The sequence below is a fragment of the Petromyzon marinus genome, chromosome 31, assembly GCF_048934315.1.
Source record: "Petromyzon marinus isolate PM22_M1 ecotype Great Lakes invasive population chromosome 31, UKy_Petmar_22M1.pri1.0, whole genome shotgun sequence".
NCBI classification, from domain to species: domain Eukaryota; kingdom Metazoa; phylum Chordata; class Hyperoartia; order Petromyzontiformes; family Petromyzontidae; genus Petromyzon; species Petromyzon marinus.
In genome coordinates, this window is record NC_133697.1 from 15,845,878 (window position 1) to 15,872,234 (window position 26,357).

Below are 26,357 nucleotides of genomic sequence, written 5' to 3' on the forward strand. Positions count from 1 at the left end.
TTGACTTAAAGCTTTTGTGACTGCAGGAATTAATATTCTTTGGGTCTTTCGCTCAAGTCAAGTACATGGTTCAAAGAAAATAAAACTACGACGTTCCGATCACAACACAAGCGAACGTCATCCTCTCCTCCTGATGACCGCTTGTGTTGTGATCGGAACGTCATAGTTTTTGGTTATTTTCTTTTAACCATCGATGTGACTTTACCGAAAGACCCAAAGAATATTATTTGGGCACCATAGCTTTCCAGCGTTGATACAGGAGGCTGTGGTTACATGTACAGTACATGCGCACGTACAGTTGTCTTCACAAACCAGTTCGCGCCAGCCCTCGCGTTATATTTTCCAATCGTGGTGGCCATGCCTGTCAATCCATAAATCTACCGGGTAGCCACAGTGAATACGACTGCACGACACTGCAGAAAAGGTATTTTACTCTCTAACATACGAACGGTGTTGACTTTCTCCATCTAGTGGAAGAAAACGGGGGTGAAGTTTGGGCACAGTCTTCAGATGAGAATTCACGTGGCATCAAAAATAATCTTGCGAAACTTGTAACGACAACTATCTTGGCTCTACCCATCAGTTGTGGTCCTCTGCAGTACTTCCGGGGCAGTTAGAGTCCAGGTCATCACGGTCTGATGGGGAAACACAATGTCACTGTAGATTTAGTTGTGGTCCAGGTGATAAAATGTAGAACATTTAATTTGAATAGATTTTTTTTTTTACTTAAGGATCTTCACCGAGAACGATACAAACTTTCAATTAAAATCGGAGTTATATATGTTTTATTACATAAGGGTATCATAAAACACAAGAGGGATTGATGAAATGTGACACTGCATTTGAGTCTGATTAAACCTTGAACTGTGGCTAAATTGCATCACAGTTGCAAGGTTGAGAAATTACATTCCTCATTGCCTCGATCTATTATCCCCTCGAGGTCAACTGGAAGAGCACACTGGCTGGTGAACAGTGGTACGGGTATACAGACTGATCCCTGCTATGGGAACGTGGCATTTGCAGTGCTGGCTCCAGGCTGCCTATGAAGATGAGTGCCAACCCTTTACTTGATTGCACTTGGAGAGGCTGACTTTACCTCCTGCGAGCAGTTTCCTTGAAACATCAGCTAACAAGGAAGGACCTGTTTACTCAGATATGAGACTACTACAAACACTGTACAGGGGACAATATCAAACGTATTTTGCACGACTAGAAATTACACATAGTAATAAATCAGTGTTATCCCTCAACGTATGAAACGGTGGTTCAGTCCGAGTGACCAAGGTATGTGTGAGTGGAGACTGGTGAGCTGTCCAACTGGCACCCCTTTGGGCAAGCGAGCGCAGCACGCACCTTCGTAGGAAGTGCCGCACCAGATGCAGTAGAAGTGCTCGGACCGAAGATAGCCCGTCAGCTTCTGCAGCATCTCCTGCTTCTGCAAGCGCTGCATGGGCACAACAGCTGTTAGTCGTGGGTCAGATGACATCCAGTGCCCATTTCCTGAAGGCTGGAGCAATTTTTGTGTTGGATGTCATTGCACTGAACACTAACACAACACTGTACCTCACCAAGTGCGCAGGTTTCCCTATCAATGCACTCAATTTCGACAAATGCCCTACCCAGAAATCATGATTGGCTCTGCTAATTGTCAGGGTGAAACAAGTTGCCATTCGCCTCATCTCTCCCGCACAGCTCTCTCTCTGTGGGCCGCGGTGATGGTAGGAGGTGGTGTTCATGGCTTTGTTGGCCTCACCAGAGAGGAAGTTTGTGGTCTGCACTGTTGCAGCACCAGTATAATGATCCTTATGGCAGTACCCCAGGGTACGAAATAACACAAAATGGTTGAGGAAATTAAATATTTTATTTCTGGGACACTATTTTTTCCAGGGGTGTACTTAACTCCACGACTGGGGTACCAATCAATCCGAAATCAGTGCTACTCCACGACATCGAAACGCAGCAAGGACGATTGCGCTGAAACCCTGAACGCTCGCATGCACCGTAGTGGTGCATCGTAGTGTACAGCTCGTCGAGATGAGTCGATTGCCGCATTGCCGACCATCAACAGACTAAAAATGACTGCATCACGGACATGATGCGAGAGCCGGGGTACCGCCATAAGGTTCAAATGTTAGCACTTGTGACCATATTTACTGCCAGTTTTCAGGGGTTCAGAGACTATACGTAGAACCACATATCGTCTGGCCAGACAGTGGATAAGATGCTCGCTCAGGAGGAGGAGAATCACTCTCTTGTTGTTTACTACAAAAACACAGGAAGCAGTGACAGTTGGCCACCTCTGGTCATAAACTGTACAGGAACTGGTGCTAGGCAATATGGGAGATAGGCAACAATGGAAGTCACTTTACTGGATTGTGGCAACGCAGCTTTTGTATTGAAGGTTCATATAAATAATTTGGTATCAACTGTCAAACCTAAGCTTATATTCCACCGTGGCAGCGTGTGTAGTCCCAGCTGAGCAGCATTACTGATTGGGCTGTGCTGGGTCTGCCACTAGTCTGTAGTGGGAAATTAAATGTGAAGTGAAGGTCAGGTGACGTGCACCAGCATGCACAAGAGAGTAGCACGCATGCGCCACGCACAGCCCCGTTACATCACTCTGGAGCTGCGAATCGGCAAACGACTCGGCTCATGGACTCCATGCTCGTGAGAGGAGGGTGCGGCTCATGGCCTGCAAAGAAGCACTCACACTGCGTTGGTCGTCATCATCTTCCTCCTCATCGTCCTCGTCATCCTCATCCTCGTCTGGTTCAGGCTGCATCCAGAACCAGGGCTCCAGTGGCTCCCTCACCCCCTGCTCACGACATGCAAGGGACACGGAGAGCACGTGTTAACACGCTCGTGTGCCGTATGGCTCATGGCGTGCATCACAAAGCACACGCAGGCACCACATCTATTTTTGTCATTTATGCAATTTTTGTTTAATCAGTATAACTAATATAATCCGAAAGATTCATAAATGTGCATTTTATTAATTTCACTTATTAGCAATGACTGGTGGCAATAACAGGGCAGTTACACAATTTCAGATGTATATTTCAGACCCTTTAATGATGCTCATGATTGTATAATCATTAAGTTATTTTACTTGGGCATAGTACCTCAATGAATTAGGGTCGTAATTCAGGATAGGAATTTGTTGGTAAGAGGAGAATGCTCGTATAATACCGCTGTGCCGGACGTACTGTCTTCCGCGCTGCGATGTACACCGAATTTTCTAAAATGACAGTTGACACAAGTGCCTTCACAAGATGGTTGTTTATCTGTTGCCTGCGAGCTGACCTACCAATAGCCATGGGGACTCCCTCGCTCAACTATTCTCTGTGGCACAGCACCAATTGAGGCCCCAGGAACCACATTCCCACGACACGACCCCCCGCCCCCAGGAGCCGCCTGTCGTGCCCCGCGCCGTCCCCTGAACCTTCTGCTGGTCAAGTTGCTCGCAGGCTCCCCGGCTCTTCCGGAGGTCGTCCTCCGTCTGGCGATCTTCCAGCTTATTGCGCACGCGCGTCCTACACCGCGGGACGCAGAACGCACGTCACGTGAAGAGCAGACATGCAACGACCGCCCACGCAGGGTCTATCCGTACATAGAGGGGTACATGGGTCTGGCTGTTTTATCACACCCCCCCCACATCACCGTACGTTCTCTGTGCAATCCCAAGCACTGGAAGCATCTTCCCCACAAGATAGAAAAGCAGAGCTGCCTGCACGTCACAGGGTGGAATCTTGAATCTAGTTTAAGGCAGAGCACTCGCTGTGGCCCCACCAAAACAGCTCAGGTGAGTAACTAAAGCGTAATCATGGGTGTGCTTGTTGATCTTTGCCTACAGTTAAATGTATCATCACAGATGGTTGCTGTACTACATAGTTATAGTTGAAAACCCCAATTTGGACAGTTAACCGAGACGTGATCAAAAAATAATGCAGACACCCTGATGCGAGATCTGGTAGAACAAAGAGTTTTCTTTAAGTACGAAGTAATAAGAGGCTTCATTCATGTTGATGATGTGAGCACACACACAGTGCGTGCCTGTATTCCTCCACCGAACACTTGGCTTGCTGCTGCTGCCTGCGCCGCAGTCGCTCCGCCACCTGTCGTTCTTTCTCTTTCTCCCGGCCCACTCCACCCCTATCTGCACACACGCACGCACGCACCACCAGCAGAACCACACACGCACACACCACCAGCAGAACCACACACGCACACACCACCAGCAGAACCACACACGCACACACCACCAGCAGAACCACACACACTAAGTCTGGACTCTGCCACATTTCAGAACATCCCATCCAAACTCTCCCAACAATTCCATCAACGCACATACTGAGTGTGGGGGTGCATTACAATGCTGAAACACCACTCCCTATCAACAGCCCATGGCACTACAAATGAACGTCACAATACACTTTGCCAAATGTATTTCTCCGACAATGTGAAGCGCTTGTGACAGTCTGTCAATCTTCCTTCAAGGCAACCATTATCGGACCCTGCATGTCCTTAAAAACGTGACCTTTCCTCGTGACCTTTCATGCGTAAGGTTGGGAGTTGAACCCGGGTGTTCCCACTCAATCTCGCCTTCCATCAGGAATCTGCCTGATAAGGTACGGCCAACGCGAATCTTCTTCGCCTTATAAGAGTCCGATAACATTTTCGGCACCCATTGGGCACACAGTTGAGAAATTCAACTCGTCAGAAATCATTGAGAGCACTGTTGCCAAATTTATCCCTATGACCGCTATTTGTTCCTACATCTTGCTTGCCTGTCACACACAATCAAGCTCTCGACACAAGCAATGCTGGCTAAGTTTAATCATGAAGTGAATTACCACTTGGCATCATCACAAACATGCACCCTGATTGCAGCCATGCCACCACCCATTGTATATGTTGCCACAATACTTGTGGTTGCTCATTAATTTGCAACTTATTTTCTGATACATTTCACTTGTATTTTCTCATTCAGAGGAAATTAAAGCCAATGGCATCTCACTGCTCTTCTAATGTCCACGTGTTACAATAAGCTCTTCCAATAGCTCTATCATTATCAGCCAATGTCTATCCACTGCTGGATGAAGGTCTCCCCACACCATCGCCATCCCTTGCGGTCGGTCCAGTGCTGCTACCATCGTCTCACTTGTGCGCAGAAACCGATCTCATCACTCCATCTCTGTGTTGATCGTCCTCACACATCGGCCATTGACCCACCTAGCGATGGTTACTATTGGAGGCCATTTCTTTCTGTATTGTCAATACAATGTCTCTGATTCGCGTTTGTTCACTGTTCCACGTATTCCTTTGTCCATCTCTCAGTGGAAATGCAAGCATGCATCTCTCCATTCTTCTTTGCGCACTTTACCAATACCTTATGTGCGTGTATTATTTATTTTGGTATCATCCAAGCTCTCTGGTAAGCCTAAGATTTATGTTTCATTTTCTAATCTGCAAGCACCAACACTGATGTGTGTAGGGTCAGTGAGGTCAGCCCTAAAGCTGTGAGATGATTGCAAGTTAAAGCTCCGATAATACAAATCCTTATAAAGAAAATGAAATCACCTCCGAACTCATCCCCAACACAAATCACATACCCACATGCTCAGACATCTGTCCACTCAACTTCTCTTGGTAGCAATGGTTTGTGTCAGGCATTTGAAATAGCATTCGTACAATTTGGGCACGATGCAGACCCATGCCAGTGAATCTCTAAATGTATATGTACCGCACACATGTGCAACCTTTGATTATTCTAAGTCTCTCCTAAAACCATGGCTGAGGCAATGCAATTGCCCTTAGAATATCATCACATTGCACAATTGTTACAGACGCTCTCTCCCCTTCAGATTGCCTGAGTATACCTGTAACTCGGTCAAACTATAAATTATAAATGCCATTATTCAGACAAAGCCAAATATAAATCCAGGTGGTTGAAAACTAAAAGAGCAGAGGGCTAGTGATTCACAATTTATTTTTGGATCGGATGGGGGCGAGTGTCGACTGTGCAACTAAGGAATCACCATGGCATCCGCAGACTTGGCCACCATGAGACCTCGTGACCATTATTATTTGCATTGATTTGTGCCGATCTTGTTACAAAATCTTTGTGCGTGCACTTCTCTTTACCCCAGGGTCTCCCTCACAGAAGAAACACGTCATCTGAATGAGCTTTCATGAGTTCCCAACACGATTTCCCTCGCCAACAAAATACGTTCCTCTTGGCAAGGGTTACCCCACAAGTTCCCTTACACAAACTCCGCCTCCGCAACGCGCTCCGTACCAACGCTCACGAGCCGGGCTCCCTGCAGTCGACCTCTGCCCGAGCTTTCTCGACCACCCACTGTTACCACACAATCCCTCACTTCAGACGGCACGTTTGGCACGACACTCCAATCTCTATTGATACAACTGTAGATTAAGGCGGCATGGTGTCGCAGTGGCAACACTTGTGGCTCAGCAAGAAGGGCCTGGGTTTAATTCTCGAATCTGACTCCTGTCTGTGTGGAGTTTGTATGTTCTTCCCCTGTTCTGGTTTAATTTACCACATCAGGAACATACATGGGACTGGCAGCACTGTGGCTGTGTCCCTGGCCTGCATGCTGCTGCTCCTAGTTACATGCACAGAGTTAAGCGTGCGTATGTCCGAGAGTGGCTCCTCCATGCAGCAAATGCAATCGGCACTCACCTGCTTTGGGCTGCACAGGGATAGGCTCCGTGATGCCAGTGCCTGTGGTATCAAAGACAGAAAAACAAAATCACCTGTAAGCTGCCATTAACAGGTCCCTGCAGGGTGGGCTGGTAGGAACATTGGAATTTTGCGCAATTTTATTTTTACACCCCAACAGCACGAAATTTCACTTCGTTAAAGTATTGAAAGGGGACGGACGGACGGACACATTAATCTATTGCAGGCTGGTACACTCAGTTTACAACTTCGTTCCTACCAGTATAACATATCTACATGCATGGAGAGTGATCGCACAAGCAAGTCAAATACACCAACACGCCTCGTGACGATGAGTGTGATGATGAGGGAAACGAGCAGTTCCGTTGCGAGTTTGGCAATTTACAAGCTTGCAGGAGTGATGTCCGTGCAGTGTCACATGACATTTGAGGAAATGTTATCTCCCTCGCATGGTATACAACAGGAGGATGCGAGTTTGATCCCGACCCTGACGCATGTATATTTGGAGTTCGCGTGTTGTCTCTCTGATTTTGTGTAGATTTTTCTCCGGGGCCTCCAGTTTTTCCCTCCACATTAGAAACATGCATTTTGATTATTTGGCTGCTACTATAAATCCCGACTTGCGATAAGCCACTTCAGTGCACTATCATGTGTGGCCAAGTTGCCTCAAAAACAGAGCTCATAGTTCAAGAGGGCTTTACCTGGTAAAATAACAGTAGTAGTTGGATGAGCGACCGCTATTCATAAAACAAAAGAAAGTTGCAGCACGGCTTTATTGTCATAAGAGTGTAGCAATATTAATTAATGTGCTGTACTATGTTCCAACATACATGCTCCTCGCCTTCAACCCAAACTGACCAGCATGGTGAAGAATGGACAAATAACCCCCACAGCCCAGAAGGTGCGGAGAGATCCCTCATCCATCAGTGGAATAACAGATGGTCTGTACATGCGCTCTGTAAGGCTGCAGTAATGTTCACCAGGATGACACGAAGTGAGTGGCGGTGTGGCGAGTTGTGGGTGGGTGAACCTTCGTGCACGCTTTCAACACCCGGTGCTTCCAGTGTCACTCCAGTGTTCACCAGAACCATTTCCCAGTTCTCAGTGTTTTTTTACTTGCAGCTGTTCACTTTAATGCACACAGCTTGTTTCGTGGACACTTAAGACTATCGGTAGTGCACAGTCATCACCCTCCTACCTATGAGAATAGGTTTTACCCTTTCTGGCAATAAAACATGTGTTAAGATATTCTTGGTTCTTTCGGTAAAGTCACTTAGAAGGGAAACAATAAAATAATAAAAATATAAAACAATAAAATTCTCACGACGTTTCGACTGCAACCAAGAATATGAATCCCTGCAGTCACGAAAGCTTTAAATCAAAATTTAGGTGTTAAGATGTTAAAACACCAAACAGAAACCTTTTTCAAGGGATCCTGTCTGCATTAACCACATGTACTTGTGGTGAACACGCAAAAAAACATGGTCTGATAACTCTCTGTGTTGCATTGCATTACATTTCCAAATTTTGCTAAGTTTGTTTGATTAAATGTGTTTTCTCTCTCTGTGTCCTCGTGTTGTAGTATTTCCTGCAGTCACGAAAGCTCCAAATCTGTCATTGACATTCTAATTTATCTACCCACCCCCCTCTCTCTCTGCCCCCTTTTCTCTCTAAGGCCTCGACACAGAGGCATTGCTTCTCTGTGTGCCTGTGTGTGTGTCTCTCTCTGTGTGTCTGTGTTGTCTCTCTCTCTGCTTATGTGTCTGTCTATGTGTCTCCGTGTCTGTGTTCTGTCTCTCTCTCAAATTCAGCAATCTTTGGAAGAACGTAATCAACCAGGTAGGGTGTTGACTGTTATGTTAGCCGACTCTCTGTGTTGTATTGCATTGTATTTCTAAGTTTACTAGGTTTGTTTTCTCTTTCATTTGTACCTGATGATGATTGCTTGTGTTGCAATCAAAACGTCGTATGCTATTATTTAATTTATTTTCTTTCTACGTGACTTTAACGAAAGAACCAAAGAGTAATTCCTGCAGTCACGAAAGCTCCAGATCAAGTTTATGCTCTGATAATGTATGCATTGTCTTTGAAACGGATTGGTCCACACTAGAGACAGCTTTCTTTAGAGCCTAGTCTCAAAGTATTAGACAAGAGAACGCCAAAAGGCGAACAGCACAAAGACAATGCACTATCAGGGCATTTATAACTCAGGGTGGGCAGCTACGATACCTCTCCTGCCTGCCGCTATCAATCCTTGCTTCGCGTGGACCGATACCGGCGCGTACCGCGGGCCCGCGGTGCCGCTCACCGGACTTGCCGAGCCCCTGTCCGGCGCGGTAGCCCATGCGCTGCAGCAGGGCGAACCCGCGGTTGTGAGTGGGTAGCGCCGAGGACAGTGCCGCCTCGCGGTTCTGCTGCTCCACCACGGCTCGCGGCACGTGCCGCGCGCGGTGCTGTGCGTTCAGTTCGTTGTGACGCCGCTCCAGGCGCCGCTGTGCCCTCACCGCGTGCGACACCACCAGCCCTGGCCGCTGGTCCTTCCTTGTGCGGACGAGAGATGCACAAATGCACACAGATGCGGCCAACCCAGAGCTGTGCTGCTGGGTGATAATCTAAATGAAAATTACATTGCGTGCTTTCATGCCAATATAACGGACGCACGTAATTATGTACTACCCGAAGGATATAAACATATAATTTAGCAAAGTTGATGCAACAGTAATAAGAGCTTTGACTTGCAATGGTTTATAGCGCTTAACTCATTCAGAGGGTTCCCATTTCTAAATCCCAGTCAAGGGTTGACTCAGCCGATCATTCCTGAGGTCAATAAAATCGGTACCACTGTCGAATGATAACATTGCCACTATGTGATTAGCATGTAGGGAAGTAGCTCCTGGACCTTAACAACAATCTCGTGTGCATGGCCATTCAAATGCATGCCAGGTCCAGAGACAAGAGACCTGGCATGCCACCTGCTGAGCTAGAGATTCAGAGAACTCCACCTGGCCATGCAAGGTTCAAATGTCGTTTACAACCAAGCAAAACTGGTCACCCTGTTTCCTGCTGCACTGGTTGATAAGTGATCACGTTATATACTTTGTAAACAGTATATAAAGGTTGATAAGTGATCACTTTTCACGCGAGTCTAGATTTTCTGTATGTACCTGTGCTATTGTCTTGACACAATCCCTCTTCACTAAGGATTCGGGGCAGTGACAAGACCCATGCAGAGGTGTACGGTTCGATTACATCGGTCGCCCTGGTTAATACTGCGGGTGCACTAACCATAATATGCGCCGTCTGCTTCACTACGGATAAGTATTCCGACATAGGACCCGGATACTGTGGCTAAAATGTGGAGTGAAGTCGAGGGCCGTTTCAAGGCCATGGGCCAGGCCTAGTTTGAGGATCAAGTATAAGTGGATTATTGTGTCGTGGGCCTAGCCAGCTGGGGGCCTGAACCTGGCCAGGGTCTGCCCGGTGGCTGGGAGTGGACATTTCTGTCTCCGTAACAACCCGAGGTGAAATCTCTTGCAAAGAAATCGTATTCACATCCTCGCAGGCACCACGACCCGGGTACAGGATGACCAGAGCACCCGGACACCCAGATACACAAAACATCAAACGAGCGTTGGCGCCGTGACCCGCGCACTCCGCTATTAAAAACCATAAACACTTAAAAGTTCGACTCCCAGCCATGGCTAACACAAGTGGCGAGTGATACTGGGCCGGCCCTGGACTCCCACCCCACCAACCAGCACGGGCCACCAGTGCGGTGAAGTATGGTCAAACAACTCGCATGCACTCACACCGCGAAGAGGGAGGGCTCCATCTAGCAGTGGATGACCACAGGGATGGCCACAACATCATCATCATCAACCTCCTCCTCCTCACGGCACAGGCGCCGCGCTTTCTCCGGGCCGCTCACCCCGCCTCGACGAAGGCTGCCGACATATAGTCTTCATCCCCTCCTCCTCCCTGCATGGCGAGGCGGACGCGAAGGCTGCGATGGGACGTGGAGGGACGAGGATGACGAGGGGAGGAGACGGCGAGGGACGAGGATGACGAGGAGGAGGCTCGCGGGCCTCACGACGCCATCGCGGCCACAGCAGCCGGAGTCTCGGGGGGGCGCGCCACGCATGCCAGGCCAGAGGATTTACCTCCACGCCGGGCGGGCGGGGCGGGCGGGGTGGGGTGGGGTGGGGCGGGGCGGGGCGGGGCGGGGCGGGCGGGCGGGGCGGGGCGGGCGGGGGGGCAGCGTCGCCTCGAGTTCACGGTGCGAGGGCAGCGGCAGACACCGGGCGCGCTCTCTCGGTCGGAATTCGTGGTATGCCGCAAAGGGCCAGACAAGTACGAAAATAACAAAAAGATGCGACATCCTGCTGCCATTTAATGAGAACATAAATTCGACTGGACTAGAATTAAATCGCAATTATATGCACGTGTTAGGTGTTAATGCCATATCGGTGGAATTTAAGTATAGTAATTTACTATTTGGTTCTTTAGGTAAACTCACGTTGAAACAAAAGAAATTAAATAATAGAATATGACGTTTCGATTACAACACAAGCAACCGTCATCAGGTAGCACTACAGTGAGGGAAAAAAAGTATTTGATCCCCTGCTGATTTTGTACGTTTGCCCACTGACAAAGAAATGATCAGTCTATAATTTTAATGGTAGGTTTATTTGAACAGTGAGAGACAGAATAACAACAAAATCCAGAAAAACGCATGTCAAAAATGTTATAAATTGATTTGCATTTTAATGAGGGAAATAAGTATTTGACCCCCTCTCAATCAGAAAGATTTCTGGCTCCCAGGTGTCTTTATACAGGTAACGAGCTGAGATAAGGAGCACACTCTTAAAGGGAGTGCTCCTAATCTCAGCTTGTTACCTGTATAAAAGACACCCGTCCACAGAAGCAATCAATCAGATTACAAACTCTCCACCATGGCCAAGACCAAAGAGCTATCCAAGGATGTCAGGGACAAGATTGTAGACCTACACAAGGCTGGAATGGGCTACAAGACCATTGCCAAGCAGCTTGGTGAGGTGACAATTGGTGCGATTATTCGCAAATGGAAGAAACACAAAAGAACTGTCAATCTCCCTCGGCCTGGGGCTCCATGCAAGATCTCACCTCGTGGAGTTGCAATGATCATGAGAACGGTGAGGAATCAGCCCAGAACTACACGGGAGGATCTTATCAATGATCTCAAGGCAGCTGGACCATAGTCACCAAGAAGACAATTGGTAACACACTACGCCGTGAAGGACTGAAATCCTGCAGCGCCCGCAAGGTCCCCCTGCTCAAGAAAGCACATATACATGCCCGTCTGAAGTTTGCCAATGAACATCTGAATGATTCAGAGGACAACTGGGTGAAAGTGTTGTGGTCAGATGAGATCAAAATGGAGCTCTTTGGCATCAACTCAACTCGCCGTGTTTCGAGGAGGAGGAATGCTGCCTATGACCCCAAGAACACCACCCCCACCGTCAAACATGGAGGTGGAAACATTATGCTTTGGGGGTGTTTTTCTGCTAAGGGGACAGGACAACTTCACCGCATCAAAGGGACGATGGACGGGGCCATGTACCGTCAAATCTTGGGTGAGAACCTCCTTCCCTCAGCCAGGGCATTGAAAATGGGTCGTGGATGGGTATTCCAGCATGACAATGACCCAAAACACGGCCAAGGCAACAAAGGAGTAGCTCAAGAAGAAGCACATTAAGGTCCTGGAGTGGCCTAGCTAGTCTCCAGACCTTAATCCCATAGAAAATCTGTGGAGGGAGCTGAAGGTTCGAGTTACCAGACGTCAACCTCGAAACCTTAATGACTTGGAGAAGATCTGCAAAGAGGAGTGGGACAAAATCCCTCCTGAGATGTGTGCAAACCTTGTGGCCAACTACAAGAAACGTCTGACCTCTGTGATTGCCAACAAGGGTTTTGCCACCAAGTACTAAGTCATGTTTTGCAGAGGGGTCAAATACTTATTTCCCTCATTAAAATGCAAATCAATTAATAACATTTTTGACATGCGTTTTTCTGGATTTTTTTGTTGTTATTCTGTCTCTCATTGTTCAAATAAACCTAACAATAAAATTATAGACTGATCATTTCTTTGTCAGTGGGCAAACGTATAAAATCAACAGGGGATCAAATATTTTTTCCCTCACTGTATATTGGAGAGCGAGACAAAACACAGACACGGAGACACACAGACAGACACACAAGCAGAGAGACAACACAGAGACACACAACATAGACACACAAGAGACCCAATGCCTCTATTTAAGGCCTCGACACAGAGGCATTGGGTCTCTGTGTGTCGATGTTGTGTCTCTCTAAAATATATTTCTACCTGATGACGGTTGCTTGTATTGCAATCGAAATGTCGTATTCTATTATTTATTTTCTTTCTACGTTACTTTACCGAACGAACCAAACAGTAATTCCTGCAGTCACGAAAGCTTCAAATCAAGATTGTAGTAATTTAATTATTTGCAGTAAATTTAGCAATTGGATACTAAAGTGATTGTTGTTCAACTCACTGGTGGGTGAGGTAATGTTTGTACATGCGGCAAGTTCATTTGTTTGGCTGTCGGGTGGTGGAGGGTGCCTAAAGAAAAAGATTTGGCCAGATAATTAAGTGGCCTTAATAAATCAATTATACATCGTACATTTTACTGAAAAAAGCCACCTGCGTGTTAAATTAAAAAAGCAGTTGGTGGCGCGTGGCAAAGTGGCGTGAACACATCTCCAGAATAAAACACGGAAACGTATTTCACAAGCCCTGGTCGTTTATTTCACAGTTTTTAAACCAAATCTGAGATTAGACACAAATGTGGAAAAACACATGAGTGTGGCCAGAACACTTGACTCCCGGGGTACTCCACGCCCACGAGTCGCCGGAGGACGTCACCTGCCCAGGCTGATGATGAAGAGGCGTATGAATCGTGGAATGAGCTGCAGTGACAGCTGACACGAAAGTTTCGTCATAGATTCAGCGTGCTACAAACATGATGGAAAAAAAATTAGCTCTTATGCAAAACGTGGCAAGCAATATTTTCATCACTCGAAGCAAAGTTCCCCAAGCTTTGGTATAAGAGCAGTCTTCTCCTGCTGCGTACGGCTGATGTTGGAGAGCAATATTGTGCAGCGATGACAAGGACTGACTTGCGTTCCAGTGCAGGGTGCAGAGTGGCACACACCAACAACCACACACAAAGTCTGCACATCAGATGGGTCACCCCGCTTATATATTGGTCAAATGTAACAATTTTGAATAGGGAAAAACAATGTACCTGCTTAACCCTGGTTATAATTTGCGTCTTGAGAAATAGTTTTACATAGTTTAGTTAAATTGGCTGCACTAAACTTGTTAATTGTCCTTCATATAAAAAGGGCGACTAAAACAACATGCTTCTCACAAACGACCTCATCAGCCACCAGCTTTAGCTGGCATCTACAGCCTTTCAAGCAGTGCCAATGTGGCATTTCATGAAAGCCCCGGTTTGTAATGGCCGTCCAAACTATAGCTCGTGAGCCACATCCATCCCGCAGACAACTCGTTTATACTAAAATGTATGAGTCGACTGTAAGTACGTATACATTTAAGATGCACAACACAGTAGTGAGTTCAGGGCGGGATTACTGCGAGACGGAGGACAACGCGGGCAGCCGAGGGGGTGTGCCTAATCTTCGCAGTTTTAAATGTAACATTCTGCATGCATCTCCCCGATGTCGGTGGCCTGGAACGTACACTCGCAAATCCTCGAGTTCAGCGAGTTTCCAATAGAGAATTAGTAAATATTTAGCAACTCGCCAATACGCCAAACTTTCTAATCCAGAAATTTGCGCATAGCGAGGGTTTACTGTACTGTTGAATAAACATATACCCATTATAGGAATGTGGATTTTCCATCACTGGATTTGGAGTTCAACAAAAAATATTTTAAGGGAAATGTCTAGCTTTTTATTGTAACCCAAGGGCCAGAAAACCATCACAAAGTTCAACTCTTAATAAGAGAGCACTCTGTGTTTAATAAAAAGTTCTTAAATGCCTACAATCCAAACAAGCAACATTGCCAACCAGATTCTCACTCATGCAAATTAAACTGTAAACGCCGAGTTTGAATTCTTGAGAAACAATGACTATCATCATCATCATACACGATAGACGTAGCGCCGTACCTACACAGCAGGTCTCTAGGCACTAAAAGGGTTGACATTGAAACCACAAGTCAAAATAAAACACCAAAATTATCATCAACAACAAATTATAATCTATAACCTCAAGATATTCCACACACGAGAGCGGGACCCCACTCATTGGTGAGTGTGAGATGATCGCTTTCAGCCTTGATCATGCACTGTCCTGATCCAGTCTCTTTTTAGCTGGGTTGGGGTATTCTGGATTCTCAATCACTCCCGGGCCAAACTTTAGCTCGAGGAAGCGTCGATGGTTGTTTGGAGCGTACGCCAGAATGCCGGCAAACTGCATGCGCTCCAGTGGCTGCAGGAAGTGTTCGGGAAACTCACGATCCTGCGGGTGGCCCTTCATCCACGTGAGTTTGGTCATGGTGCCCGAGCTGGAGTAGAAGGGCCACAGGTCCACGTGCAGCCGGTTGGTGCGGCTGTAGTGCACGCGGTAGAAGTCTCCCTCACGCGCGCGCTCCCACACGAACCCCTCCTCGTCCTCCACGGGGCCCAGTGCTACGAACCCAGGTGCACACAAAGACAAGGACCCACGGTATAGCTTTTATCAGAATTTTAGGGAAAGTGCTGTTAACGAGTAGCACCTATGAAGGCCGGCACGACGCATGAGGAGGTGGGTGGCAAGCACCATGCCGAGCAACTTTTGTCTCACCAATGTTGATGTTTACACACTGCAGAGGGTACTTCCTTGTGGATGCTTACACACACACGCGCTCTGCCACGTTCGTACACCACAACGGCATGTGCACAACATCAAGGACACAGCCAGGGACAGCCACACATAAGGGGGGCTGTGCCGGCCCCGGCCCAGCACGCACCTGCCGCCCGCTTGAGCAGATCGCACTTGGTGATGTCATCACGGTACAGACCGAGATCCGCGTCGTAGTCCCAAGGGATAATGTCGCCGTGGCGAGCGGCTCCGAGCAGGCTGCCACCCTCGAGCCAGTAGCGAACCCCCGCGCGCTCCAGCTCGCGCACAACGCGTGCCACCGTGGTGCGCAGGGCGCGCAGGCAGCATGGCGGCGTCCAGCGGCCGCGGTGCAGATACTCGGGCGTGTCGTCCAGCACCGAGCCGAAGCAGCGCGCCGTGTTCTTGCTGCAGCCAAACCACGTCTCCTGACCCGCGGCGTCGCGCACCTGCGCACCGAACGTTGCCATGCACGCACGTCACAGCGGCACGCAGACCCCGGCAGCAAGCAGATCCCGGTAGCATGCACGCCACGGCAGCACGCACGCCACGGCAGCACACACTTAGTTCCCTCCGCGTGGATACAGCGGTTCCTGAGCAAGTTTGGACATAGGCATCTGCCTGGGACTCCAAAGGGAATAGGAGTGTGACGCCAGCATTGTGCAGCAGCAGCAGTTGATGAATCTGGGTGTAGTAGTTTATGTGCGCTCATGTGGAATATCTCGAACATGTGGATTGACACAAACAAAATATTTCAAGGGGCCCGTAGAGAATGTGTTGCACATTCAGTGTACAAGCTGGCCTCGGCCCTGTCACACAGTGCATCGTAGTGCTCTGAAAGCAATCGACTATTGGTACCAGCCGGATGTCCAGGTCCCGGTGCAGCGTGTCGAGCCGCGTCTGCCGCCGCTGCTTCGCCTTCCACTGCGCATGAGCGTCGGTCAGCAGGGGGTGGCGTGCGAGCGGCGCCACGTCGCGCAGCAGCCGCACGCGCCAACCCCGCAGCGCCGTCTGCAGGAAAAGTGCCGTGTGCAGGGGCCGGGCCCAAGGAAGCGATACGCCGAGCAGGTCCTGGACACGCACGCACAGGGACCGGAGATCACACGTGTACAAACACGCGAGCGGCAACGAGCGCTGCCAGAATTGCGCAACTAGCGTAGCCTTGTAGGCGCACGTTTACGCACGCGGGGATCTGTGCCGTGGGCACAAAGCGCAGCAGGTCACAACAGCGGGAAGTGGTAACTGAACTGGGTATGGGCCTCAATTAGGTCAATTCGGCCTTAAAGGAATACCTCATGTGGTACGTCAATGGCAGTGAATGGGAGATGAAAGTGGCAGGGCTGGGTCCAGGCGACATCACCCCACAGCTTGGCACACTTGATTGCACAACATAGGTTGCCCCGACAGTCGATGAAACCAAGCTAGGCATATGTGCCCTTGTGAGTTGCCAAGTCCAAGTGTAGACATATATCAGTGAAGTGTATTTAATGTGAGTGCAAGTGTTGAATTTTGTGTGTGGCTCATGTCCGGTTTGTAATGAGTAATAGTGGAGTGTGTAAGTCGGTGATGAGTATTCGTGTACCAGTGGAGTGTGTAAATCGGTGTGTGGCTCGAGCCCGGTCAGTACCGGCGTGCGGATGAAGATGACGGCATCACCAGTCAGAGCATCACACTCGTCAGCGCGCGTGGGCGCCCGGTACTCCGCTGTCCACTCCCTCACTCTCACCTATACAGGCACACGTATGTCCGCACATCCACACAGCTGGACACACCTAACACACACACAAGGAGCGCATGGCAATAAACTTGTACACACTCACAAGCATATAATCATTACACTTTGTGTACAACTGGATAGGTGTCAATGTGACCAAAATGTTTGACAATCAGGCTAAAACCCCAGTTGGGGCTGATTTGGCTCATCACCCCATTGGGGCTGATCAAATGGAAGGATTGGATTTTGAGAGCCTGTATTTGGCCTACGAGTGAGGATGAGCACTGCACCAGGCTACTCACTCGAGACATTTTGACTGAAGGTAGCACCACACACAACCACGCATGCCCACTGTTACACACCGCACACTCATTCAACTTGTAATGTACAACCTCTCGAAGCCAGATTTGGCAAAGCTAGGATTTGGGCTATACCGGAAAGGATCCCCAAAAATCTGAAAATTACTAAGGCAAATAATTCCAGAAGCAACACCGATCACGCGCTAAGCCGGCCATGCGTGGGAGGCAGCGGTGTCGCCCAGTCGTTCCGTATTGGGCATCCAAGGGCACGGGTTCACCGATTGCATCAGTCCACCATGTGGTCTGCTGGTGGTGACCTTGTAATCTGTTTATGGGCTTGAATTGCTTAATTAATTCTAACATATTTAGAGCAAAATCTGTAATCTGCTGAGCCTTCTACATCCAGCGACCATCGCCCCTTTCAACGTTCTTTCACTGTGATGGAAACTCAGATGCAGCTGCAGCGATGTTTGAGGTATTATATCATTGTGAATATTTAACAAATAACTAAGCATGCCGGATTGAATCAATCATCAATATCTACTGGATCAATGTCTTCTGGCAATGCAAACATTTTATCTGGAAGCCCGATTGGCTGAAGCATTCCACGCTGTTTCCTGTGGACACCTGGACACGCTCTCCTGCCCAAGTACTGCGCGATTACTGGGGCCGTGCCCCTTTGTGGATTCTTTGCCTCGTCCCTCTACTTGACACCGCGAGCACGCAGGGTCACGCACGAGGCGGCGCACCGAGAGGTCGAGGCAGCGCGTGGGGACATCACCCCGCACGGGCAGCGCCACCATGCGCACGTTGCCCGAAGATCGGCCCAGCTCCTCCTGTAGGCGCCGCAACAGTTCCGCACCCCCTGCGCCGGACCACGCCACTCCATCCGGCACCAGCAGCACGGCCTCCCTACGCAGCAGGCGCTCGGGGCTGGCCTCGGCAACGGCCCGCTCAGGGTGGCCCGACAACGCGACCAGGCGTGCTCCTGGAGGGATGGCAGCCGGTGAGGCCTGGAGATCGAGCCCCAGCATGGGCGGTGACAAAACTAGAGGCCTACGGCCACAACGACGTAGGCCGACGGAGGCAGAGAACAGAGCAACAAAACAATACAGAGGACATACAATTACGAGGAGACGGAGATAGTTTATGGAAAAATACATTGCTGCAATCTATTCGGCTTTACATGTGGTTTCATAGGTCTACCAAGAGAAGGGAATCAGCAATCGGCTGAATAGGACAAGTGCTATATGGTACACCCTGACTGAATATTCACATTTTTGGGTACTCGCACTCAAACACTGGTTTTTAGTTTTGAAACATAAAAATCTTATTTCTTGAAATGCAGGCCCAGCTTTTCATAGCCTAGGCAGAAACGTGACTTAACACATTCATTTCTTCACCCTTTGTATGAAGAGTGCTGGAGAGAAACATTAGGACGTTTATGGCAATAGCTTTGGAAGATGAGTGCATTGTAGAGGGTGAAAATATACTGTAGCACACTGCAAGGGCTTGTACAAATGGTAAAATTGAGATCTATTCACAAATACAATCCAACTCCATTTTCAAACAGAAGGCAGGAATTTGCTGTGTGAGTCTATACGACCGGTATGAACACAGCCTTAAACCACAACCCTCCCCGTGCAAGGAGGGGCCCGCGGTGGCACCTGGCGGCAGAGCGAGGGGCGGGTAAGGGTCGCGGTCTGACAGCACCAGCACCTCCCGCTCGGAGCCTCCATCGGCCAGGAGACCCCGCGCCGTTTCCCCCACGCTGTTCTCAAACTCCTCGAACTCCCGCAGCAGCGCCACCACGCCCGGGCGCCTCGGCGGGCCGCAAGCCCCCCCGGGCCCGCACACCCCCCCGGGCCAGCAGGCTCCCTCGGGCCCGCCTGCCTCGCGGCGCTCGCTGCGCTCGCCGTGCTGGCGAGCCGTCCCGTCCCTCGGTGTGTCCGAGGTCCCTTGTACGGGGGGGCCTCTGCTGGCGGTCGACCTCGCCCCGGCCCGTCCGCCGCCCCTGCCTTCCAGCGCCGACTTTGTTCGACCGCTCTCTCTCATGAAGTAATACATGAAGAGCAGATTGAGAGAAATGGCGAGGGCCAGCAGCAGGTGGCAAACCCTCACGCGCATCGTGGGAAATGACGCCAGGCGGTGCGCTCGGCTGGGCAGCAAGGATGGCAGCCAAGCAGATTGCGGCTATGCGCACGGCACGCTCGGCACGGACTCACGTCTCACCGCACCAGCGGCTCGCAGCCGAGTATGAATTGCAGTACAAGGTTTTGAATCAGGTCACTTTGAAGTAATGTTCAAGTCAGACAAGTAAAATTGTCAACATTTTGTGCTCAGTTCAGAGAATGGGGGTGTGCAAAATAAATCATACTACACTCGCACTTTCCTCATGATGGTGCGAATTGGATTTGAGATCCACTTGAAAAGAAATCAAGCCATGCTGGTTGTTGCATGCTGTAAGAGGTGGTGGCGCTTCCCTCCCCGCGCGCCAAGCGGTCACGCTGACCCCACTGGGCAGGAGCCGCCTGTTCCTGCAGAAGCCTCTCCGGTCGGCTCGCAGCGCCGCTTCCTCCACACAGGACGGCAACAGCCGGTCATGTGCCGTATCCCCCGCACCTCGCGTCCCCGCGGCCTTTACTGGCTCTGGTCGGCACGCTCCATCAAGTAGATGGGAGCCAGGATGCGAGTCTGGCTCGTCTCAGCCACGCGCCCATTCACCACCATCTCGTCCAACACCATGTGCACCTTCTCCAGATTAAACATGATCTGGCGTCGCCGTGTCAAGGATTCACCTAGGCACTTCACAGACAGCCTTCAGGCCATACTCTCCCTCCACCCTCACCACCACTTTAGCTTTTCCCAAGTACATGATCGAAAGTTGCTTTTAAAACATTCCTGTAGAGTTACGTCAGCTATCAGGTTATCTGGGACATTATACATAAAAGCGTGAACATCCAAATAGCTGAGTGTTTCCTGAGTAACAAAAACACGACCACGTTACCAGTCATTGATGTACACGTGTGTAAACAAACACGCACAGCTCCTGGGACTATGACCGGGCTGCTTCTTCGGGCGTGCCTACACCCACTCGCATCCGTGTATGCACACGTTGCGTTATTCACATGCTGCAGTGGAAACTCCCACAACACGAACAGACTGACAACCCTAGAGGCTTTACTAAGTTTGTGCTTGAGCATGCCACATAATCGGTTATACGAACAAAATCAGCACACAACCGAAATAGGAGTGCTTCCGATACCAGCTAGAACTTACTGCTCGTAAAGCATCGTGAGCTTCAAAGGATACGGCAAGTTCACACTGAAAGGATGAGACAACAGCATTAGAAGTGCAATGTTGAACTGTCCAACTCAAATAGTTAAAACATATATATCATTATCAAGCATGTGGATACTAAAATGGCTGCAGGGCTCATGTGACCCAGTCACACAACATTTCAATTCTACATTCAGTATTCTTACACTATTCTATGTCTATATCATGAGCATGATAATTAATTTAAATTGATGGATCAAAGACCAGTTTCAAGCAGCGGTAATATATACTGTGAGATCGCCATGGTCATATGCTACATTTTTGGTTTTCTAATGATTGTCTTCATCACCGCTTGGCTTGACAATTGCATCTCTCTCCATTATAGCCTCTCAAACTCCTCACTTCCACACTCCAAAAAATCAAAAATGCTGCTGCCACTTGCACTCATAAATAAGACTAGATCAGACCAACCCTTAAAACTCTCCACTGGTTCCCAATCCATTTGCACACCAACTATAAGATTGCCCTCAGTGTTTTCGCTCTGGTCCTCTTCACGTGTTCCCTGTACCAGGCATAAAGGCTTTCAGGATAAACACTCAACCAACCTCCCTTCAATAGGAGGTTGCTCTTTCTCTGCTGTTGCTGCTGCTGCCGCGTGGCCGAGTGAGACACTCACCACGTGGCTGAGTGAGACGCTCACCACGTGGCTGAGTGAGACGCTCACAACGTGGCTGAGTGAGACGCTCACCACGTGGCTGAGTGAGACACTCACCACGCGATTGAAGTACTTGTCCAGTGTCTCTATGAAGTTGTGAATTAGTTCGTAGATCTCCAGCTCATTCTGAAACAACACAGCCATGCAGCATCAACAGAGACGCAGCGCAATGTCACTGCCGATACCGCTGCGCACTCCGATACCCAATACAGATGATTAGTAGATACTTGGCGCTGAAATGCCTCTTCGTGAAGTTTCTGGTGATTTGAAAAATATAAAAAAATAAGCCAGGATAATGCAAGTGTCCTATTAATATTTTCAACCCATATGCAAAACTGTTGGAAGCCTATCTTTATATTCTTTGCATCTTTCGGTAAAGTTATGTAGATACACTAAAGAAAATATCTTTAGTGTGGGTGCCTCATATAGACACAGCGATGTGTTGGTGAGTGACATCCATCGGAACTCGGACACTCACTCCATCCTCTTTAGAGGCAACACCGGGCACCGTTCAGTTAACACCTCCTCTGGCCACACACGAGATGGCAGACTGCTTTTTACAAGCCACACGCACCATGGCAGCCACGCGTCATTAAAGCGAACGCCTACCCATCAGGGCATTATTCACATCCCCTGCTGCCAATATATCACCGCAGAGTTAGACAGCTTAAGGATGTGTGAAATGAATGCCATAAAATGATTGCATTTTGCTTTTAAATTCTAGCACTATCCTGCCACCTCACCAATGATGCACATCCTGGGTTATAAATCCTGGATAAAAGCAGAAGCAAACCAGCAGTGAGGACACAGGCTGCAGCACCGGGGTAGTGTTTGGTGCGAGGGAGAGCCCATGGGCGGCGGTGGGCACAACAAGATTTGCATGAGGAACACTCAGTGGGAAGTTGCTCACCTCTTCCGAATCGATGCCCACGATGCAGTAGAGCGCGGCGTAGCGGCGTGACACCAGGCGATAGTCCTTGTAGTCCACGAATGAGCACTGCAACAGCCACGGGCACAACCCTGCGCATCATCACCCACCGCGGAGGCCCGCACACTCCGAGCAATGTCAGTGCAATCGATTGCGCTGGATCGCAGCCGGAATGAATCACAAGCAATCATCCCCACACGTTTCCCCGTATCTCCCATATTCCAGAAATTTCCCCTGGCATCTTGACAACCTGCCTTCCCTCCTCTAAGTTCAGGCTGCCTATTGAGGCAATACCTCCCATGGCAAAATAATCTTCTGGTGGACTTTTTGTAACCTCGTGGAGGCATCTTCTGTGGGCCTTTGGGCGGTAGGTTGATAGATAGGAAAACCCCTGCCTGTCAGAAACAAAAATTAGCAAGACTGCGGCGTCTTCCAGCTAAAAGAATGAGTGGAACTGTGTCGTTGACTCGAATTTCTGACAACTTCTCATTGCTAGGTTGCCCTGGGCCCCCTCACTGGCAAACTCGGATACCGAGAGTTACTGGGACAGGAAACTCTTAAACAGGGGTTGTCCGACTGGTACTCCCTGGTAATTCTCACTGTTGCCATGACTGTGAAAACCAGATTTGTTTGTTTACCCTGGTCCTGACCATTGCTCTCTGAACTGTTCTCATTACCCTTTAAAATCTACCGTATAAATATTTCAGGTGAATGCGCGTGGCCGCTTTTGTCTGAGGGTGTAATCTCAGTTGTGGTTCTCTTGACAGGTTCACTGCGAGGGAGACACTCAGACAATATGCATGTACGTGCATTATCCATATACGAGCATACCTACTATAATCACCCTGGAATGTCTGTCCGTAACGCTCGTGACGCCACTCAACATCGACCACCCCTCCTCATTCATAATAATTAGCGGCTGACTTCACTCCCCATTCCTCGGCGTCACTTCCAACCCTCATGACAAAGGCAGAACCCTCACGTCACGTGATCTCCGTCACGCTGTTGAAACATCAAAGTAAAAAGGACGTCATGATGAAAAAGGGACTAACCTTAAAATGAAATAGGTCTGTGTCACCGCGCCCTTACAAATTGCACACGCATTAATGCAATGAATATCACGTCGCGGTCTGCTTTTCGCTTGCAAGTTTCACATTTACTGCAATATACCCGTCCTTGGACGGGAAATAGGCGAGTTGTTTATATACTGGAGGTTTGATTGAGAGTGTGCTGAGGTGCTTGGGCACCCATCTCGGCAGCAGATGTTTTTACACACTTTTATTTAACTTGTGCTGTTGCCTGTTTATATTCTTTCAAATATTTGACGCTTAATATTTTCGGATCTACGAAGCCTGACGAGCTGAAATTTCTTGACAATTCAAGATTTCATTCAAAGAACCGGTCCAAGTCCCGCCGATCCTGGGCCTCTTCGTGTTTTTTACTTAGATTTTTTATTGCAGTAGATCAAACATATTACCATTATCCGGACAATATTTAACTATTGTTATTGTCTGGATTGAGATCTTGGAATAAATATGTAATATACACATTGCTTTTACAAAAATAACATGAAAACAGTTTGGTTAAAAAAAGCAGTTGCGTAAAGAAAATTAAACATATCGAAAGGAAACCACCCGCTTCTATTCAGCACATCAAATTCGATTAATTCCGGGGTCAAAATAATGCACTTTCTACTTGTAAGTGCAAATAAAAGTGTATGCATTGAAAAACTAGTTTTTTACCTAAGTTATTTTATTATGAAGCCTCGCCGAGTTTTAAAACCGTTTTCAAGAGGGTCCTGCCACGACGTTTGTCGCCAGGAGATGGCGATGTTGCTACTGATGTTGCTACTGTGCGTGTGATTTGCAGGTACTGTACATGTAATGTATTTTCAGCATTCGGATGTATATTTGGCCAATTCCCTCATAATATAGGAATGTTTCGATTAAAATCGCGTAAATATAAATGTGTCGTTAAACCCGCCAGCACCCAACACAGAGGATTAGTAAGGTTTGTCACGTAAATAGAGCATGCCAATCCGCTACTCGTACAGCACTCAGGCTACACTGTGTGCATGTATTTAGTGTATTTATTCAATGTATTTAGTCATGAGCAGACACCGGAGAACAGAATCCACACAAAAGGCGCCCAAGCCTGGGTAGCGAACCCAGGCCCCTTCTCGCTGCGAGCCACCAGAAGTGTCACCACCGCGACTGTCCGGACCCTTGGTGGCCCCTTCACAGCCGCGTGGAGTCTCGCTGGCCCTGCCCCGTGCCCCTGACCCTACTGCTGCCCCTGGCCTTGGCCCTACTGCTGCCCGTGCCCCTACTGCTGCCCGTGTCCCTACTGCTGCCCGTGTCCCTGACCCTACTGCTGCCCGTGCCCCTGGTCCTACTGCTGCCCGTGCTCTTGGCCCTACAGCTGCCCGTGCCCTTCGCCCTTCTGCTGCCCGTGCCCCTGACCCTACTGTTGCCCGTGTCCCTGACCCTACTGTTGCCCGTGTCCCTGACCCTACTGCTGCCCGTGCCCCTGGTCCTACAGCTGCCCGTGCCCTTCGCCCTTCTGCTGCCCGTGTCCCTGACCCTACTGTTGCCCGTGTCCCTGACCCTACTGTTGCCCGTGTCCCTGACCCTACTGCTGCCCGTGCCCCTGGTCCTACAGCTGCCCGTGCCCTTCGCCCTTCTGCTGCCCGTGTCCCTGACCCTACTGTTGCCCGTGTCCCTGACCCTACTGCTGCCCGTGCCCCTGGTCCTACTGCTGCCCGTGCTCTTGGCCCTACAGCTGCCCGTGCCCTTCGCCCTTCTGCTGCCCGTGTCCCTGACCCTACTGTTGCCCGTGTCCCTGACCCTACTGCTGCCCGTGCCCCTGGTCCTACTGCTGCCCGTGCTCTTGGCCCTACAGCTGCCCGTGCCCTTCGCCCTTCTGCTGCCCGTGTCCCTGACCCTACAGCTGCCCGTGCCCTTCGCCCTTCTGCTGCCCGTGCCCCTGGTCCTACAGCTGCCCGTGCCCTTCGCCCTTCTGCTGCCCGTGTCTCTGACCCTACTGCTGCCCGTGCTCTTGGCCCTACTGCCCCGCACCTGGTCGCCGTCTCCGGCCCTCAGCCCGGCCCGCGCCGCCGCGGCCTCCACGAGCCTCCTCCGCGCCGCGCCCAGGCGCTCGTAGTGGCGCGAGAGGCGCACGCGGCCCTGCGCGTTCACCAGCAGCACGAAGCGGATCATGCCGCGATGCGCCTCCCCTCCCCGAGTCTCCGTGTGTCTCCCTGAGTCTCCGTGTGTCTCCCCGAGTCTCCGTCTGTCTGTGTCTCCCCGAGTCTCTTGAGTCGCAGGGACCAGCCGCCAGCCAGGGGCCCCGGAACCTGCATCGCAGTGGCGCGGTGACTCCACACGACGGCGACTCGATGTGCGCACAGGCGGCTCACTCGCACCGCGATCAGCACCACGGTCCTCGGCATCGCCCATGTTTACTGTCACTATTAAAACTCAACGAATAAAGTGCATTATTATGTATCCATTATAATTAATAACGATTCATTATTGACACAATTGTGTCACGCTTGTGCCCGATCTCGTCAGAGCTTAGTCAAAAGCAGGGAGTGATTGGCGAGTGAGCATCGTGCTGAGCAGTTGCCAGCATGGCCACACTGTGCTCGTCAGAGGGCACTGCAGCCCAATCGGTGTTCTACTCCTCTTGGTCCCTGACACGAGTTAAAACCAACAACATCATCACAACTGTCAACAACCTGGATGCAGCCTCCTTGGTAATGAATAGCAAATATATTTCACTTATATCGGTTACAATGGCGCAGTTCCAC

At 49.5% G+C, this 26,357-nt stretch overlaps 3 protein-coding genes across 4 annotated transcripts; all 3 read right to left on the bottom strand.

Moving 5' to 3' along the window:
- Nucleotides 1-414: 414 nt before the first annotated feature.
- On the bottom strand, nucleotides 415-10,824 carry GPATCH11 (G-patch domain containing 11). Its single transcript, XM_032964247.2, has 8 exons — nucleotides 10,632-10,824; nucleotides 9,012-9,244; nucleotides 6,704-6,745; nucleotides 4,054-4,156; nucleotides 3,443-3,533; nucleotides 2,711-2,815; nucleotides 1,354-1,444; nucleotides 415-635 (listed from the first exon to the last, which is right to left on the bottom strand). The coding sequence occupies exons 1-8, from the start codon at nucleotides 10,685-10,687 to the stop codon at nucleotides 580-582; spliced, it is 777 nt and encodes a 258-aa protein (XP_032820138.1). The 5' UTR covers nucleotides 10,688-10,824; the 3' UTR covers nucleotides 415-579.
- Nucleotides 10,825-13,488: 2,664 nt separating this feature from the next.
- Nucleotides 13,489-19,751, bottom strand: FKRP (fukutin related protein). Its single transcript, XM_032964248.2, has 6 exons — nucleotides 19,292-19,751; nucleotides 18,374-18,612; nucleotides 17,239-17,337; nucleotides 16,470-16,682; nucleotides 15,742-16,060; nucleotides 13,489-15,421 (listed from the first exon to the last, which is right to left on the bottom strand). Exons 1-6 carry the CDS (start codon nucleotides 19,749-19,751, stop codon nucleotides 15,072-15,074), a joined length of 1,680 nt encoding a protein of 559 aa, XP_032820139.1. The 3' UTR covers nucleotides 13,489-15,071.
- A 504-nt stretch (nucleotides 19,752-20,255) lies between these two features.
- AP4S1 (adaptor related protein complex 4 subunit sigma 1) lies at nucleotides 20,256-26,203 on the bottom strand. 2 transcript variants are annotated; one of them, XM_032964250.2, is made up of 5 exons: nucleotides 25,624-26,199; nucleotides 22,529-22,615; nucleotides 21,676-21,744; nucleotides 20,937-20,948; nucleotides 20,256-20,396 (listed from the first exon to the last, which is right to left on the bottom strand). In XM_032964250.2, exons 1-5 carry the CDS (start codon nucleotides 26,002-26,004, stop codon nucleotides 20,265-20,267), a joined length of 681 nt encoding a protein of 226 aa, XP_032820141.1. In that variant the 5' UTR covers nucleotides 26,005-26,199; the 3' UTR covers nucleotides 20,256-20,264. The 2 variants fall into 2 exon arrangements, with proteins under 2 accessions (XP_032820141.1, XP_032820140.1); XM_032964249.2 differs by having other exon boundaries at nucleotides 20,394-21,744; nucleotides 25,624-26,203.
- Between the last annotated feature and the right edge of the window lie 154 nt (nucleotides 26,204-26,357).

What these genes read in the sequence shown, in the direction of transcription:
- FKRP (XM_032964248.2), bottom strand. Translation starts at nt 19,751, where the DNA reads ATGCGCGTGAGGGTTTGCCACCTGCTGCTGGCCCTCGCCATTTCTCTC. An exon ending in CGCGCTGCCTCGACCTCTCG is followed by an intron (nt 17,338 to 18,373) that starts GTGCGCCGCCTC and finishes GTGCCTGTATAG; the next exon opens with GTGAGAGTGAGGGAGTGGAC. An exon ending in TCATCTTCATCCGCACGCCG is followed by an intron (nt 16,683 to 17,238) that starts GTACTGACCGGG and finishes GTGCGTGTCCAG; the next exon opens with GACCTGCTCGGCGTATCGCT.
- GPATCH11 (XM_032964247.2), bottom strand. Translation starts at nt 10,687, where the DNA reads ATGCAGGGAGGAGGAGGGGATGAAGACTATATGTCGGCAGCCTTCGTC. An exon ending in ACAGGGGCTCGGCAAGTCCG is followed by an intron (nt 6,746 to 9,011) that starts GTGAGCGGCACC and finishes TTGATACCACAG; the next exon opens with GCACTGGCATCACGGAGCCT. An exon ending in CCCTGTGCAGCCCAAAGCAG is followed by an intron (nt 4,157 to 6,703) that starts GTGAGTGCCGAT and finishes GCGTGTGTGCAG; the next exon opens with ATAGGGGTGGAGTGGGCCGG.
- AP4S1 (XM_032964249.2), bottom strand. Translation starts at nt 26,004, where the DNA reads ATGGGCGATGCCGAGGACCGTGGTGCTGATCGCGGTGCGAGTGAGCCG. An exon ending in GGGCCGGAGACGGCGACCAG is followed by an intron (nt 22,616 to 25,623) that starts GTGCGGGGCAGT and finishes TGGCTGTTGCAG; the next exon opens with TGCTCATTCGTGGACTACAA. An exon ending in TGGGCATCGATTCGGAAGAG is followed by an intron (nt 21,745 to 22,528) that starts GTGAGCAACTTC and finishes GTGTTGTTTCAG; the next exon opens with AATGAGCTGGAGATCTACGA.